Source organism: Eurosta solidaginis, chromosome 3, assembly GCF_040869045.1.
Source record: "Eurosta solidaginis isolate ZX-2024a chromosome 3, ASM4086904v1, whole genome shotgun sequence".
In the NCBI taxonomy this organism is placed as follows: Eukaryota; Metazoa; Arthropoda; class Insecta; order Diptera; family Tephritidae; genus Eurosta; species Eurosta solidaginis.
Genome location: NC_090321.1, coordinates 61,578,343 through 61,595,098, shown reverse-complemented (window position 1 = coordinate 61,595,098; position 16,756 = coordinate 61,578,343). Strand labels below are relative to the sequence as shown.

The following is a 16,756-nucleotide window of genomic DNA, read 5'->3' as shown; positions in this document are numbered from 1 at the left end:
TCTGAAACAATTTGTCAAGTTTTGTAATTTCTTAAAAAAATTTGCCTAAATTTATTTTATATAACTTCTAAACTTTATATTTAAAATTTAAAAAAAATGTATTACATTTTTATTCGCAACAATTATTTGGATGAAATTGTTTATTTTGTTATATAGTTAAGGCAAAATTTAAAATCATTGGATTTTTTTTAAATTAAAATTAGGATATAAACCGAAATCAATAAATATTTGTAAAATTTAATTAGAAGAAATAGATGTGAAATAAATTGAATAAAAAAATAAAAAATTAAATATAAAAAATAGCATAATTGTGTATAAATTTTATATATTAAATGTTTAAACAAATTAAAGTTTTTGGCAAATTTTAAATTTAGAGGTACATATTAATATCAGCAAGAGAACTAAAAAATTTTGTTAATTATTTTACTTTTCCTATAGTTTGTTTTTATTTTTTTTGTTAAATTGAGACAGTTTTTTAATATTTTATAACATTGTTTGTTTATATTTTCAAGAATATTGTTTATTTTTTTTTTTTTTTTTTTTTTGAGATCTGTTTCAATTACTTATATATTTATTTTGAATTTGCCAGTAAAGTTTGTCTATATATTGGTACATATTTAAAAAATATTTGTTATTCTTTTTTTTTTACTTCTGGCAAGTTCTTACAAATTTGGTATAATTGTCTTCAATATTTAAAATTTTTATTTTTTATTTCATTGTTTTGTTAATTTTTTTTGCTTGTTTAACATTTCGCCAGGTTTAGTTATATATTATATATTAGTCATTAATATTCTCATTTAGTTTTTGCTCTACCTCTTTACTCTAACTCTTATTCGTTCTCTTATCTTACTCTTACTCTTTATCTTATTCCAATTCTCCTACTCTTAGTCTAAATCTTACGCTTATTTTAATTCTTACTTATACTCCTACTCTTTAACACTTTCTCCCACATCCTTATTATTACTATTACTCTTACTCCTAGTCTAACTAAATGTTACTAATTTAACATTTTTTATTATTAATTTTTTTTATCAACCTAAGTAAGCAAAATATTCAAGCGTTGTCCTTGTTTTTCCTTTGTTTTTGTCAAATTTGTTTTTAATTTTTTCCTTGAATTTAAATTTTTTTTCTGATTTACTGCAGCGTTACATTTTTTTAAATTTTGTTTCCTTTTTATACTTATTTTAAGTTTTCTGAGATTTATTTATCAGTTTTTCATGCACACATGACATTGAGTGGCTGCAAACCAAAATTGTAAAACATTTGTTGGGCGTTGAATTTTAGCACTTAAATCTGTTGTTGGTGTTATAATCTGTGCTTGATAACTAGAGCTTACAAGGGGCGTCTAAAACAAATTGCATTAATTTTATTTTAATGGGCGCGATTTTATTTGTCATAAATTTTTTTTATTTTTTGTTGATTGTAGATTTTGTCAAATAATTTTCGTTCATGTGCAAATTCAGATAAACAAGTAAATGTTTATGTAGAATTTGTTTTATAGCTGTATGGAAAATTAATTTATTATATTTTTGCAGAGTTAATATATTAAAAAAAAATCAGTGCATGGAAAATTACTTTGTGGTGTTTTTGAGAAATTGTTATTTATCTAGTCAAAGGTTAAAATAAAAAAACATATACTGATAAGCATATCAGAAAGCTATAATGGAATATGCAACATCATTGTTGTGGCGTTTTCTTTTCTGAGACTAATGCCGCCCTGTTGGTTCTTCTCAGCCCTCTGGTTCCTTTTACAAAAGATTTCACCTTGAATGAGAAAAGGGGTACTAGGTGACCTAGAAAAAAGAAATAATTTAAAAGTGCAACATAAGGGTAACATTTTTGTGAAGGACGCAAATTCAGCACGAACGGTCAATATAGGTAGAGGTTCCTCTTTTGGTTGTTGTTGTTGTTGTTGTAGCGATAAAATTGCTCCCCGAAGGATTTGGGGAGTGTTATCGATGTGATGGTCCTTTGCCGGATACAGTTTCGGTACGCTCCGGTAACCCAGCACCATTAAGGTGCTAGCCCGACCATCGGGAACGATTTATATGGCCACATTGAACCTTCAGGCCATCTCTCCCTCCCCACCCCCAAATTCCACGAGGAACTTGGGGTCGCCAGAGCCTCGTCTGTTAGTGAAACAGGATTCGCCGCGGTTAGGTGAGGTTGACAATTGGGTTTGGAGAAGCTGTATATTGCGCTGGCAACCTGAAGGTTTGCGCTACACAGCCCCTTGGATCTGGTGCTTTAGTCGCCTCTTACAACAGGCATACCTACCGCGAGTATATTCTAACCCCTTAACCCGCTGGGGGTCATCTTTTGGTGCATTTCAATGGTATTGTGACGAATATTAGTGACACTAAGTGATACTCACATCACTAATCTGAAACTAAGTAAATAAAGCCACAACAACAATAAAGTAAGCTGCCACACTTGTACGTATGTAAACAAATTAATCATTATGTCCACACATATGTCCATACAAGCAGCGGAGAGAAACGCAAAAACACATGCATATATCTGAGATACCCCCAAAAGTAGGCAATCATCGGTGGAAGTATCACTCACATATACACGCGCATATATCTATGCGAGAAGCTATAATAGCGCATCTGTAGTTATAGCTGGTGAGTTTATAGCTGGTAAACAAATAGTAAATTCTATAAACGCCTAGAAATATGCGAACGAGGAAACCGAAGAGTATAAAAGCAACACCAGCTGAGGCATGGCAATCAGTTTGATTTAAGCACGCTATCTGTTGAGGAGAAGAAGTGTTATTGTGAATATTAGAGTTATTTATTCAACAGTTTCGTGATTCGAACATTAGCAGAAGATTGCAAATAAGCGGAATTTCTAAAAATTCGTTACAGTATCATTGATACATAAAATGTGCGTTGGAAAATAGGCGTTATTATTGATTTTTCCAATAGCAAAATCACGACTCCGTCCGTACAAAGAAAAGAAGACATAAAATACTTTCTCTAGAAGATTTGTTTTACATAATCTAACCTTGAGCCTGCTTTAACAAAAAATGGTTCAGAATAAAAGAAAGGTTGATAAAAATTTAATTTAAAATGATAACAATTAGGCTTTGATATAATGCACTGTCTTAAAATGGTCATAAATTAACCTTACAACAGTCCCGAAATTATTCCGAAACTATAATGCAAATAACTAAATAGTCCCAAAATGCTCTATAATTGCTCCGAAATAATCCATAGAGGTCATAGACTCATCCAAGGGACTATCCTACAAAAAAACACTTCACCGAAATCATGCCGAAATCCGGAATAGCACCGAAATAATCCAAATAAAATTTAAAATGTTCTAGTTATATTCCAGAAATTATCCCAAAATTGTCGCTAAATGATCCCGGAAATATTCTCGAAGTTTGGAACAACCTCGATATGATTCTCTAGTTTTCCAAAAACTACTTATTCTCTTTCTCATTCCCTTCCTCTAACTCTTCTTCATCATCTTCCTCTTCCTCCTCCTGTAAATCTCCCTCACCACATTACTCATTTAGGTGTTACTCTTTGTATTCGATTCGCTCTATCGTCGTAGCAAGTCCTGTTAAATGAACAGAAAGCGAGGCTCTGGCGATCCAATGATCCTCACGGAAGGAGAAGGTTGGTTGACCTAGAAGTTTCAACGTGGTCATATCAAATCGTTTTTATGGTGGTTGGGCTAATACTACAATGGTGTAACCCGTATCAAAATCCGGTAAATTACCATCAACATCGATTAAACTCCACAAAATCTTCACCGAGTCTCCTACAAGGAAAAGAAGAAGAAATAACTCTTGCTGTTACTCTTGTTCTTACTTTTACTCTGACTATTGCTGTTCTACTTGCCGTGTCTTATACTTACCCTTACTTTTTATCTTACTTTTACTCCTACTCTTTCTCTTCCTATTACCCTTCCTCTAACTCTTACTTTTTTTCTTAATTTCAGCCTTGTTTTATCTCACTCCCTTACTATTGCAATTTTTCTTAATCTTACCTAATTTGAATTTTAATCCTCCTCTTAAAATTACTCTAACTTTAACTCTTGATCTTAGTCTTACTCCTAATCTTATTCTAATTTAAACTTTAATTCTTACGGTATCTTTTTCTTGTTGTTGTTGTTGTAGTAGTGCATCGCACAAATCAATAAGGACGATCACTCAGAAATTCTCGTCAAAATCCTCAAACGGGAGTCCAAGAAAACTTGCAGTTTTAACAGGGTTGGACCAAAAAGATATGATTATTAGAAGCGTTGACACATTGCAAATGAAAGTATGGTTTTTGGCATGTAGGGACACGTTACAAATAGGGCATACATTTGGTATATGGAAGTAACTACTGGTTATGTAAAAGCTTAACTTATTACAGTATCCAGAAAGAAGTTGAGCTAGATTAACGCTCGTCTCTCTGAAGAAACTACTTTCCTCTTAGCTTATTTTCCTCATACAGCTGACTTCTTGAGCGCCAAATTTCTTCATAGTGCTTACGAAGATGACTGCTTAAGTTGCTGTCTCTTCAATCTGATATCTGGGTATTCAACAGAAACTGTTTTTACAGGCCTGCAGTTTCCTACATGTGTTTTTCTTTTTGGCTCGGCGACCATATTGGGGACGCGTAGCATGCAAACGAATCCTTCATCTACATGAAGGGTCTCTGCACGTTATACGTGCCCATAATTGGCTGTGAGCATTTCTGGATATGAGCGTTTCTTCGTCTTTGTCCGAAGTGCTGCATGCGAGGAACTTGAGGATTTTGTTACGGCTCTGAACATTAGAAACAACTACAGTCGGTAATGTAATAGCATTTACGTGAATGTTAAATATTTGCCACGTCCACGTTGTAAATAAAGTCGCCGATGATTTGGTCGGTGACAGTACCGTATTTCGCGAGGAAAGACTAGAGGGATAGTCGTTTCCCTTTTCTCTGACTTAATCTATGTTTTGCTTTAACCCGTCCTTTTCCTTCTATTCCCATCTTTCCTTTCCGCTTTTCCATTTATCATTCCGTGGTATTATATTCTTGTTTTTCGTCTCAACTCCCTTTCCCTCCTTTTCCTTCTCCTTCCTCACTCTTGATTTTGAATACAGCCTCCCACCCGACTCCCTCATCTACATGAGGGGTCTCTGCAACAAATATTGCATATCAACTTCAAATCGTTGCGGAGATATAGCAAATTCGAATCTTCTTCACCAATTTATGTTTCTCGGTGGTCGCCTTCACAAAATTACAACCTTCATTACTTGGAGGCGTGCCACCACGTTCTTTGTTTTAAAATTGAAATAAGCAGCATCCTATTTGTTAAGTTCTGAGTTTAACACTGACGCTTCTCTTGAATTTTTTTTATCAAGATCCTAAAATATTTCACTTAATTTCTTCAAACAAATAATTTACACTCAAAATTTTCCAATGATTATTAATTAAAATCTATTTTTTTTTTTTCAGGATGCTCAATCCAGCGATCAAATTGGTGAAATCTATCAGGACGAAGCCAATATGGCGGCCATATTAATGAGGCGCCATTTGGAGACTGGTGATTTAATAATGGTAAGTTCAATAATTTACTACTTTTATTGAAAGAAATTAGTTTTGAATTTAAAAAAAAAATAATAAAAAATAAAATTACACAAAATAAAAAATGTTGTATAACACAACGCTCAAATATAATTATACTTCATAAAATGTTAAAAACAGAATTAAATAAGAGTGAAATACTTATATTACCACCCAATATGAGTAGATTACGCACTTAGCACTTGTTGCAAAAAAATCTACAAACAAAAGACTTAAGCAACAAACTTGCAGCTTAAAATTCTCAAATATTGCATTAGCTATTGGACTGTAATAAACAAGGAATACAACAAAAATACTTAAAAGTACATTTAGTAATTTATTACAACACATGTACGCTGCTGCTGCTTAAGAAGTTGTTGAAAAATTAAACAAAAGACTCAAGCAACGAACTTGTGCTTCGTTCAACTAATGTTTAACTTATTTCGTATGGATATGTTTGTTTATTTTGTTGATTTAGTTGCGAGGTCACAAACTGGAACAAAAATATAAGCGCTAAAAAATAGTGTATACATTTATTTGTGACAGCAGTTTTCGATATAATTTTTCGATATACATTAGGGTGGCCTTTAGTTGTAAGGAAAAAAAAGTGTTTGGATTTACGATCTCAAAGATTTAGATGCTGCGCAAGAAACTTGATGTGCTGAAAAAGGACGAATTTTGAGCATTCCAAATTTGCATAATCCTTTATCCGCAAATTGTTTGTTCATTTTTAAAGCAATTTGTATGTCTTTAATTCCTTGCTTTTTTAAAATGACTACAACCTTAGAAATTTGTTTATCAATTACAGAGCTACAGTCTAAAATATAACACAAATAAAAAGAGATTTTTTACGTTCATTTTATAGAAGAAAATGGCAAATACATGTAATGAAAAGAATTCTAAAATTAAACAAAATTTGGATAACGTTTTGAAATTTACGCGCCGTTGAAGTCAAATTGAATGAGCTACAAACCTGCGTACTCGAAATTAAAAAAAAAATGCGTCGTCACAGTCACTGGCATTGACATTCACCACTATATAATACTAAAAATTGCAATCAGGTTTACTTTTACTCACTGAGGTGAAAGAACGCTCTCATAACATACGAATCCTGGGCCCGTAGCGTGTTGTACGTTCGGTGGTCGAAATCAATTTTTTAAATCACAAAATCTCTGAAATGGTGAATCATATTAAGGCAATCTGTGAAATAAGGGCTACGATTACTCATACAATACATAATTTACAATAATTTTTACGATTAGCTTGACTCATGATTCATATTTACTGTTTGAGTGAAATTGGTTTTCGATACGTGATCGTATAACACGATACGGGCCCTGGTTCACACGACAAAATATGACTCGTTGCATTATGCATAATCTGCCCCAAAAAGCTAAAAATTTTGCGAGTAATTGAACTTTTGAGCACCTCTTATATTTTTATACCTTTCATTAACATGAAATGGTATATTAACTTTGGTCCGATATTTGTAACGTTGAGAAATATGGAAGATAGACTCACCACTAAGTATACTGAATTGATCAGGGCGACGAAATGAGTTGATATATCCATGTCCGTCTGTCTGTTTGAACGCAAACTAGTCCCTCAAATTTTGAGATATCTCAATGAAATTTGGCACAAGGATGTATTTTTGTATTATATTAGACATTTGTCGGATCCGGTATGATCGGACCACTATAAGATATATCTCCAATACAACCGATCGTTCAGATAAGACGATTTTGGTCATTCCTACCGCAATTTAGAAAGTATAAACGTGAAACTCGGTGATATATATTTTAATATATCATAGCAGATTTCATGAAAAAATCATTTCGATCGGTGCTTTATATAATATATATCCTATACAACCGATCGTTCAGATAAGGGGGTTTTTTGCCATTTTTTACTTTATATTTATTTTAAAAACCGTTTAGGTATGTACATTTGTTCACTATATATTTCTTATCTTATACATCCGATTATTTGGAGATTACGAACGGGATAAGTTTATTGTTCAGTCCCATTCATGAAAGGTATGAAATATTCGGCACAGCCGATCCCGTCCTTACTTGTTTTTTTTTTTATATTTGATCAATGTTTGTAATTTTAAAAGCGTTTGAAAATTAAGTCTGTTGAGGTTATTGCTAAAAATTGAGAAACAATTCTGCCTCTCATGAATGAATCAGGGTCGACAAAAGAAATATAAAAATTCGCATTTTTTACGATTTTAACCTCCTTGCGCTGCCTATGAACAGTTTCGATTGAACTAAAATTTTTCACACACAAAAATTAAAGCTATTTCAATATTTCTGAGAGGTGAGATCGAGAATCGGAACACTTTGGAAAATAAGGGCCACCCTAATGCATATATATGTATACAATGCAATTCTTTACAAACGATATTATACATAATTTATGGTGTGTTGCTTTAGTACAAATGAACATTTGCTATTATTCCCAAATGTACTTGCGCTTGTTATTAGCACTAATGAGCCGCTAATTGGTCGCTAATACACCCACATATCCAAAAGTTTTTAAACTTATTTCGTGTGATACAGCAGCATTTTCTTCAAATACTAACAAGCTTGCGAAATTCGTCAAGATGTATGTTAAACAAATTTTCCAATATTGGAAAAAAAATATATATATGTATATGTTTTTAATTACCTAATTGCTTGTGTATTTGTATTTATTAAATTCCTCATTATCATTTCAATCTCATTGCATATTTGCTTAACTTCTAATCATTTAAGCCTCTAGCTAAACAAATTGCTTGCTCGCCCACTTCTCAATATTCAAGTTGTTTTGTATGCTTTATACACACACCCTGTATTGGTATTTTTTATTTTTTAAATAAATGCTTCACTCAATCATTTGGGATGTGTCCAGCGTCGATTAGTACTTCGTAAGCATTTAATGTTGTTGGGTTTCACTGGGCTTTAGCCATAACTCGCTGCAGTGGCAGAGCAACAACAAGAATAGTGCACTCGAAATATATATATTGGAAATTCTTTGTCATTCAACGTTTATCTGATTGTCACTACTGCTGTGTAGTTGAGCAGCTTGAACAAAATATTTGGAAAAAGGCGATTGATATTATTGTGCAGTAGAAGTTATCAAATTTTTCCGTGCTCCCCAAAAAATGTTTACAGATATGGTTTAAGTGATATAGAAATATGCTTTCGAAAATCATCGAAGGTTTTGGTGAGTGTTATCGATATTGATGTTGACGTCCCGGTAACCATAACCAATAAGCGACTAGCTCTGATATGATTTAATATGACCACGTTGAAACATCTAGGTCATCACAACCCCTCAGAAATCGCCAATGTTCTCGCCTACTAAATATATGTGTGTTGCACACATATTTGTAAAGGGATACGCCTCGGGTAGGTGTGGTTGATAATCGAGTTTGGGAAGCTGTGAAGCTATAAAGTTTTGTACTGCGCTTTAATAACCCTTGAACGTCTGCTATGGCTACTCTTACGCTAATGGGCTAAGCAATTATCTCGTCGTATGGTGAGTAGAATGTGCCTCACTTTTCTGGTGATCGTAAGCCAACCGTAAGTTCCACGTCCCCTTCTACGCCTTCACCATAATTTGGAGTTATTTCAGAAAGCAAATCTGTCCTTAAAAATTAGGCATGATAGAAGTAAACATCTCCATGTGGTCGCTTCAAACAGGGGTGCATGATCAATGAATATTTCCCTGGTGCTGCTACCTACTGCTTTCAGCATCGGTTCGATACATGTCGTGCCTATATAGCTGTACGCAAAAATAGTTGTGCTCGCTTCTGCCGCTATGTTATATAATACTTTTATTTTAGAAACAACTACCTCTAGCCACTTTATGGCCTCCATTTTGTTGCACGCCATGAACTTAACTCCATTATTTGAGACCTTCACATCGAAGGTTTCAAGCACCTAACTCGACTTGTCTCCTATTACCTTTACCATTACGTTAAGAAGCTGCCTTTATATATATCTCCTCCTTTGGCAACACTGTCAGCGACTTCTTTGCCACGTCACTCATGCTATCAGAAACAGGCAGAGTCTCAGGCGTACTTCCGACCGTTGCCTGTGCGCGAGGCCCCTTTATGCTCATGCTAACTACAGTACCGCCACCTTGGTGTGACGGTAGCGTGCTCCGCATACCACACCGTACGCCCTGAGTTCACACCCCGGGCAAATCAACATCAAAATTTTAGAAATAAGGTTTTTCAATTAGAAGAAAAATTTTCTAAGCGGGGCTGCCCTCGGCAGTGTCTGGCAAGCGCTCCGAGTGTATTTCTGCCATGAAAAGCTCTCAGTGAAAACTCGTCTGCCTCGCAGATGCCGCTCGGAGTCGGCATAAAACAAGTAGGTCCCGTCCGGCCAATTTGTAGGGAAAATCAAGAGGAGCACGACGCAAATTGGAAGATAAGCTCGGCCTTAGGTCTCTTCGGAGGTTATCGCGCCTTACATTTATTTATTTTATTAACTACAGTACCGAGAGTTTCTCGTTATGTACTATGAGGAGGATCCTTTCCTCTAACTGCTTCGTATCCTTATGCACTCTTCTTCTGTTTTCGACTGCATTAGAAGGTTGACAATTCTTGGCCACCGACATCGCTCGAACTTCTGTATAGTCGATGCCTATCTGGTTCGGATAAGTGCATGATTTGGTTTAGTTAAACTAGCATCAGTTCTCAGCTTCGCGTGGTTATGACTTCATGACATATTATTTCTAATTGCAAAATATAAGATAGCATAACTTGACTGCCATAACATGATTTAACTTAACATAGTAAACAGTGTAACGTTGCATAATATAATATTGTAACGAATTTACTGCAAATTCTCATATTTGCAACCTTCTGCTAAATTCGAATGACTAAACTGTTGAATAAATAACTCCAATAATTAATAAAGCAAAATGGCCTTTATTAAAGTACTTCACAATAAATAACTCTACTATTGCTCGACAGATAGCGTGCTTAATGAAAACTTATTGATACGTTAAATGAAACTAATTCTCGCGCCTCTACTGTCGCGGCCTTTTATACTTTTATTTCTCGTTGCATACTTCTGGGCTTTTCCATTCCAGAACTTACTAGTTAGTTATCAGCTACAAAATCACCAGCCACAACTACGCTTATAGCTTCTCATATGCGCGTGAGTAATACTTGCACAAATTATTGCCCTTTCTTGTGAGTACCTCAGATAAGATATATGCATGTTTTCGTGCGTTGCTTCTCCGCTGCGTGTACGTACATATATGTAGATATAATTATTGATTCGTTTATTTAGATACATATTGATTGATTTATGGATGTGCATACAAGTCACTATTAGCATCGGTTTAGAGATGACACTACCCCTTAGTGTTGCTAATATTCGTAACACTGCCCTCCACCTAAGTCTGATCGCCCCGATCAGACACATCTCTCGATCTAAACGCCGCTAGCATCTCCAATTTTACCACTCTTCTACTTCGTGGTTTCTCAATTGTTTGTATGCGGTAGATGGTATCATTGATCTTCTTCACAACTTTGTACGGGCTTTCCCAACTGCACCGAAATTTGGATGGAATACCTTTCCGCCGGTGAGAGTCGTATAACAGTACCAAATCTCCCTCCATGAATCCTTCGGAATTATTGTTCTCATCATACCTGCGTTTCGCGCTTTGTTGTTTGGCCAATGATCAACTTTGTAGAGCTTGCTCTTGACGGATTGGCTTCATATAATCAGTATCGTTTCGACGTTTCTCAACAGAAGTGCGCGCTGGCTTGAAACCACCCTTGCATTTTTTCTGGAAAATTCTTTCAATCGTTTTAGTGCGTCCATTAGGTTTTGTCAATGCCAGTGTTTTTCTCGCAGGTACCTTTGGTTTTGATTTGTTTGGCCCAGTCGTTCCAAAAACTCTTGCCCGATCTGCTGCCTTTGACGGTTTTTGTCGAATTTCTTTCACCAGCACTCGATTACTGCTGAACCCTTTCTCCAAACTAAAGTTAAGTGGTATGTCCTGGTTCTTATAGCGCATAATTTTTCTCCGCATATCGATCTTGATGTCGTGGTCAACTAAGAAGTCCACTCACAATATGACTTCATCAACAATATCCGCCAGAATGAATTTGTGTAGAACCATGACCTTTCCAATTAGTACCTCACATACCACTTCTCCTTGGACTTGGTTATACTCGCCAGTGACCGTACGCAACCTTACTCCAGGTAACGATTTTACTCTCATGTTGACCAAGTCAGATCGAATTAAGGAATGAGATGCGCCCATATCTACAGTCAGTACACGTTCTTTACCATCCACATTCCCTCTGACGGTAAGACTGCTCGATTTTCTACCAATTTGCGACAAAGATATCACAGGACATTCAATAGCTGGAGCTAGCTCTCGATCTCTACATCTTACTCGCTCTTACTCATCTCTTCCATCTTTGTTATTAAGACCACCCATGCTGCTGAAACCACTTGGATCAAGATCGCAATGACGTGCAATGTGACCGGCCTTCCCGCATTTGTAGCATTTGATAACTCTTTTACTCTGCTTTTGCGATCCTTTTAGCGCCTTCAATATTGCGTCTACCCACTCTGGCCTTCCTACTTCCACCCGGCGTGCTTTGAAAACTGCCTTACACAGAAGCGGCGCTGTTTCCTGGATCAGAGCATGTGATACCGTTTCTGCATATATTGGCCTTGGGTTTGCGTATGTGGCTCGCTTCGTTTCGACGTCCCGTATACCATTTATAAAGCTCTGAATTTTTACCCACTCGGTGTATTCCACGGGTGCGTCGGCATTCGCCAAATGTGCAAGCCTTTCGACATCTGACGCAAACTCCTGCAAAGTCTCATTAGCTTTTTGGTAGCGCTTTTCCAACTCTATTTGGTGTATCTGCTTCCTGTGTTCGTTTCCGTATCGCCGCTCTAGATCGCTCATCAATGTTTCGTAGTTTTTTCCGCTTTCCCTCGGGAATCTTAAAACCTGGAAAGGAACAGAGCCGTCAAAAGGTGGAGTTTTTACCTTCGTATTGCTTGCTAAAACAGCTGGGCGATTTAGTTGCAACTCCTGTATACGACCTCTCAAAGCATCCATCTCGGCCTCGATTTTTTCCTCAAACTGCGTTATTTTCTCGTGCATGCGCGCTTCGAGTTTTGATGATATACGCGCCTCTTGCGCTTCGAGTTGTACTGTTATACGTATCTCTTGTTCTTTCAGTTGTGCTTCCATCTTTGATGGAATCTGTGTCGACATTTCTGAAATACGCGTTTCTCGTGCTTCAATCTTCGATGTTATGCGTGTCTCCTGCGATTCCAGTTGAGATGCCATATATGTTTTCTGTTCTTCCAGTTGAGTTTCCATCTTGGATGTTATACGTGTCTCCTGTGATTCCAGTTGGGATGCCATATATGTCTTCTGTTCTGCCAGTTGAGATGACACTCTCGATGTTTGAGCAGATATTGCAGCCAAAATCGTGTTCAAGTCTGTGCTCGTAACCGTCTGTGATGTTTCGTTTTACTCTTCAATTTTTGTTGTTGTCTCGTCCCATCAGGATAAAAGATATACTCGTCTACATCAATTCCTTGCGACTCCATTACCTCTCGTAGCCGTGCTTGAAGTTCGGTCTTATTGCCGGTTGTATTCAATCCACGGTTCTCCAACTCCTTTTTCAGTTGCTGGATCCTCAATTCACTCAACTTTGCCATGTCCAAGTTGTATTCAAAATCTTCGGAATTCATTCAACAATTCCTCTTCTGACACCAATTGTAACGAATTTACTGCAAGTCCTCTTATTTGGAACCTTCGTCTAAGTTCGAATCACTAAATTGTTGAATAAATAACTCTTATATTTAATAATGAAAAATTGCCTTTATTGAAGTACTTCACAATAAATAACTCTACTATTCATCGACATATAGCGTGCTTAATCAAAACAGATTGATAGCTTAAATGAAACTAACTCTCGCGGCTCTACTGTCGCGGCGTTTAATACTTTTTGATTTCTCGTTGCATACTTCTAGCCTTTTCCATTCCACAACTTACTAGTTAGTTATCAGCTACAAAATCCCCAGCCACAACTACGTTTATAGCTTCTCAAATGCGCGTGAGTAATACTTGCACAAATTATTGCCCTCTCTTGTGAGTACCTCAGATAAGATATATGCATGTGTTCGTGCGTTGCTTCTCCGCTGCGTGTACGTACATATGTGTAGATATAATTATTGATTCGTTTATGTAGATACATAATGATTGATTTATGTATGTGCATAGAAGTCACTCTTAGCATCGGCATAGAGATGACATTACCCCTTAGTGTAGCTAATATTCGTAACAATATTATGTAACATTCCAAAGCTAAAAATAGAATATTTTGTTGATTTTGCGGTCAGTTTTAATTAAATATTAGTAAGGATCGTAGGCTAGTTAGACCTAATTATGGTTGGTGCAAATAAACGATTTATTTCACCTTCTTGCCCAACGTTTCGCTGAATATTCCAGCATCATCAGGGGCTACACTATTTATTTTTCATAAAAGATAACAAACATTATTGTATATGTATAAACATTCATGACATTTAACATGTAGAACAACCAATTTGACTTACAATAACAACAAACAGTATGAACACTTAAAGATTAATCATCCGTACCACCTTGCGTGGTAGTTTTGTCATTACTAAAATTATTACTTAAACATAACATGCATGCAGCGCCTATGCAGTCGTAGTATTCTTTTTTGTTGATCGTCTCTTCTCTATTTCTCAATATGTGCAAGCTTTCCAATCTGTATCTGGTCAATTCTCTTTTTTCCTTATCAATAATTTTAGTGTTGTTAAAATCAGCTGTATGGCCACTGCTTATTATGTGTTGGGAGAGCGCAGTGCTTGGCTTTTGTTTTTCCACGTCTGCTTTGTGTTCGGCTATTCGTATACCAAGCTCTCGTTTTGTAGTTCCGATATAAATCTTATCACAGTTTTCGTTCTCTTTTCCATTGCATTCTATTTTGTGTATCACATTGTTTTGTTGTAGCTTGTCTATTGGATCTTTTGTTCTTGTGTAAATTTTGGATAATGTGTTGTTGGATTTGTAAGCTAAGGTGATGTTTTGTTCTTTTAGTATTGTACTAAGCTTTGGTATATATGTGACGTTGTAATATTTCTTTACTTCTGTTGTTGCATTTTGTGGTTTATTGTGGGGGTTGCTATTTTTTATGATTTCCTGGTTTATTAGTTCATGTATCAAGTGGTCGGGGTAATTATTATTTTTTAAGATTGTGTGTATTTTTTCTATATTAGTTTCATGGAATCTTTCGTGGCTAATCGTCATTATTTTTTGTATCAGATTCTTCGCTGTATTGATTTTATACTTTCTTGGTTGGGAGGATAAAAAATTAATCAGGTGACCAGAGGATGTTGGCTTCGAGTACCAATTTAAAATAATACTGTTGTTGGCTCTGTGTATGCGAACATCTAGAAAAGGGATGCTCTCATTTTCTTCCATTTCTATTGTAAATTGTAGTTTGTGGTGGTACTTGTTTAGTGTCTCGAGGATTATATTCACGTCTTTGCGTTTCAATATTGCAAAAATGTCGTCTACATATTTGGTGATAAATTTAATGCCAATACTATGTTGTTGTTTAGCTCCGAGATGGTGTTGTCAATTAGGTCGTCCATGACAATATCAGCTATTGTTGGTGAGAGCGGATTTCCCATGGGCATTCCAAAAGGATGAGTGTATAGTTTGTTATTGCACATGAAATAATTGTTTTCTCTGAGGCAGAAGTTAAGTATTTGTTGGAATTTTGCTTTTGTGATGTTAGTTGTGTGTTGAATTTTGTCCCATTTTCTCATTACTATTCTAATTGCTAACATTATAGGTATATTTGTAAACAACGACACGACACTAAACGAATACCACCACAAACTACAATTTACAATAGAAATGGAAGAAAATGAGAGCATCCCTTTTCTAGATGTTCGCATACACAGAGCCAACAACAGTATTATTTTAAATTGGTACTCGAAGCCAACATTCTCTGGTCGCCTGATTAATTTTTTATCCTCCCAGCCAAGAAAGTATAAAATCAATACAGCGAAGAATCTGATACGAAAAATAATGACGATTAGCCACGAAAAATTACATGAAACTAATATAGAAAAAATACACACAATCTTAAAAAATAATAATTACCCCGACCACTTGATACATGAACTAATAAACCAGGAAATCATAAAAATAGCAACCCCCACAATAAACCACAAAATGCAACAGCAGAAGTAAAGAAATATTACAGCGTCACATATATACCAAAGCTTAGTACAATAGACCACAACATACTAAAAGAACAAAACATCACCTTGCTTACAAATCCAACAACTCATATCCAAAATTTACACAAGAACAAAAGATCCAATAGACAAGCTACAACAAAACAATGTGATATAAAAAATAGAATGCAATGGAAAAGAGAACGAAAACTGTGATAAGATTTATATCGGAACTACAAAACGAGAGCTTGGTATACGAATAGCCGAACACAAAGCAGACGTGGAAAAACAAAAGCCAAGCACTGCGCTCTCCCAACACAGAATAGGCAGTGGCCATACAGCTGATTTTAACAACACTAAAATTATTGATAAGGAAAAAAGAGAATTGACCAGATACAGATTGGAAAGCTTGCACATATTGAGAAATAGAGAAGAGACGATCAACAAAAAAGAATACTACGACTGCATAGGCGCTGCATGCATGTTATGTTTAAGTAATAATTTTAGTAATGACAAAACTACCACGCAAGGTGGTACGGATGATTAATCTTTAAGTGTTCATACTGTTTGTTGTTATTGTAAGTCAAATTGGTTGTTCTACATGTTAAATGTCATGAATGTTTATACATATACAATAATGTTTGTTATCTTTTATGAAAAATAAATAGTGTAGCCCCTGATGATGCTGGAATATTCAGCGAAACGTTGGGCAAGAAGGTGAAATAAATCGTTTATTTGCACCAAACATAATTATGTCTAACTAGCCTACGATCCTTACTAATAAAAATAGAATAATTTAAGGTCACATTACATAAAATAAAAAAACATATATAACAAAACGTAACATAGCATAGCATATATAACATAACACAACATAACATTACATAACATAGCATGGCATAGCTTTCATAGCATTACATAATATAGCACGACATAGTT

General features: G+C 35.5%; 1 protein-coding gene across 13 annotated transcripts in view; it reads left to right on the top strand.

The window, feature by feature from the left end:
- sona (sol narae) overlaps positions 1–16,756 on the top strand; it is a 457,038-nt gene that overhangs the window by 226,259 nt on the left and 214,023 nt on the right. For all 13 annotated transcript variants that reach the window (XR_010950642.1, XR_010950641.1, XM_067771974.1 and 10 more), the window contains one exon: positions 5,448–5,549. Coding sequence is in view for 11 of the 13 variants with exons in the window: in XM_067771974.1 (XP_067628075.1) it covers positions 5,448–5,549 (102 nt within the window). In the remaining 2 variants the exon portion in view is untranslated. The remainder of the gene's footprint in view (positions 1–5,447; positions 5,550–16,756) is intronic.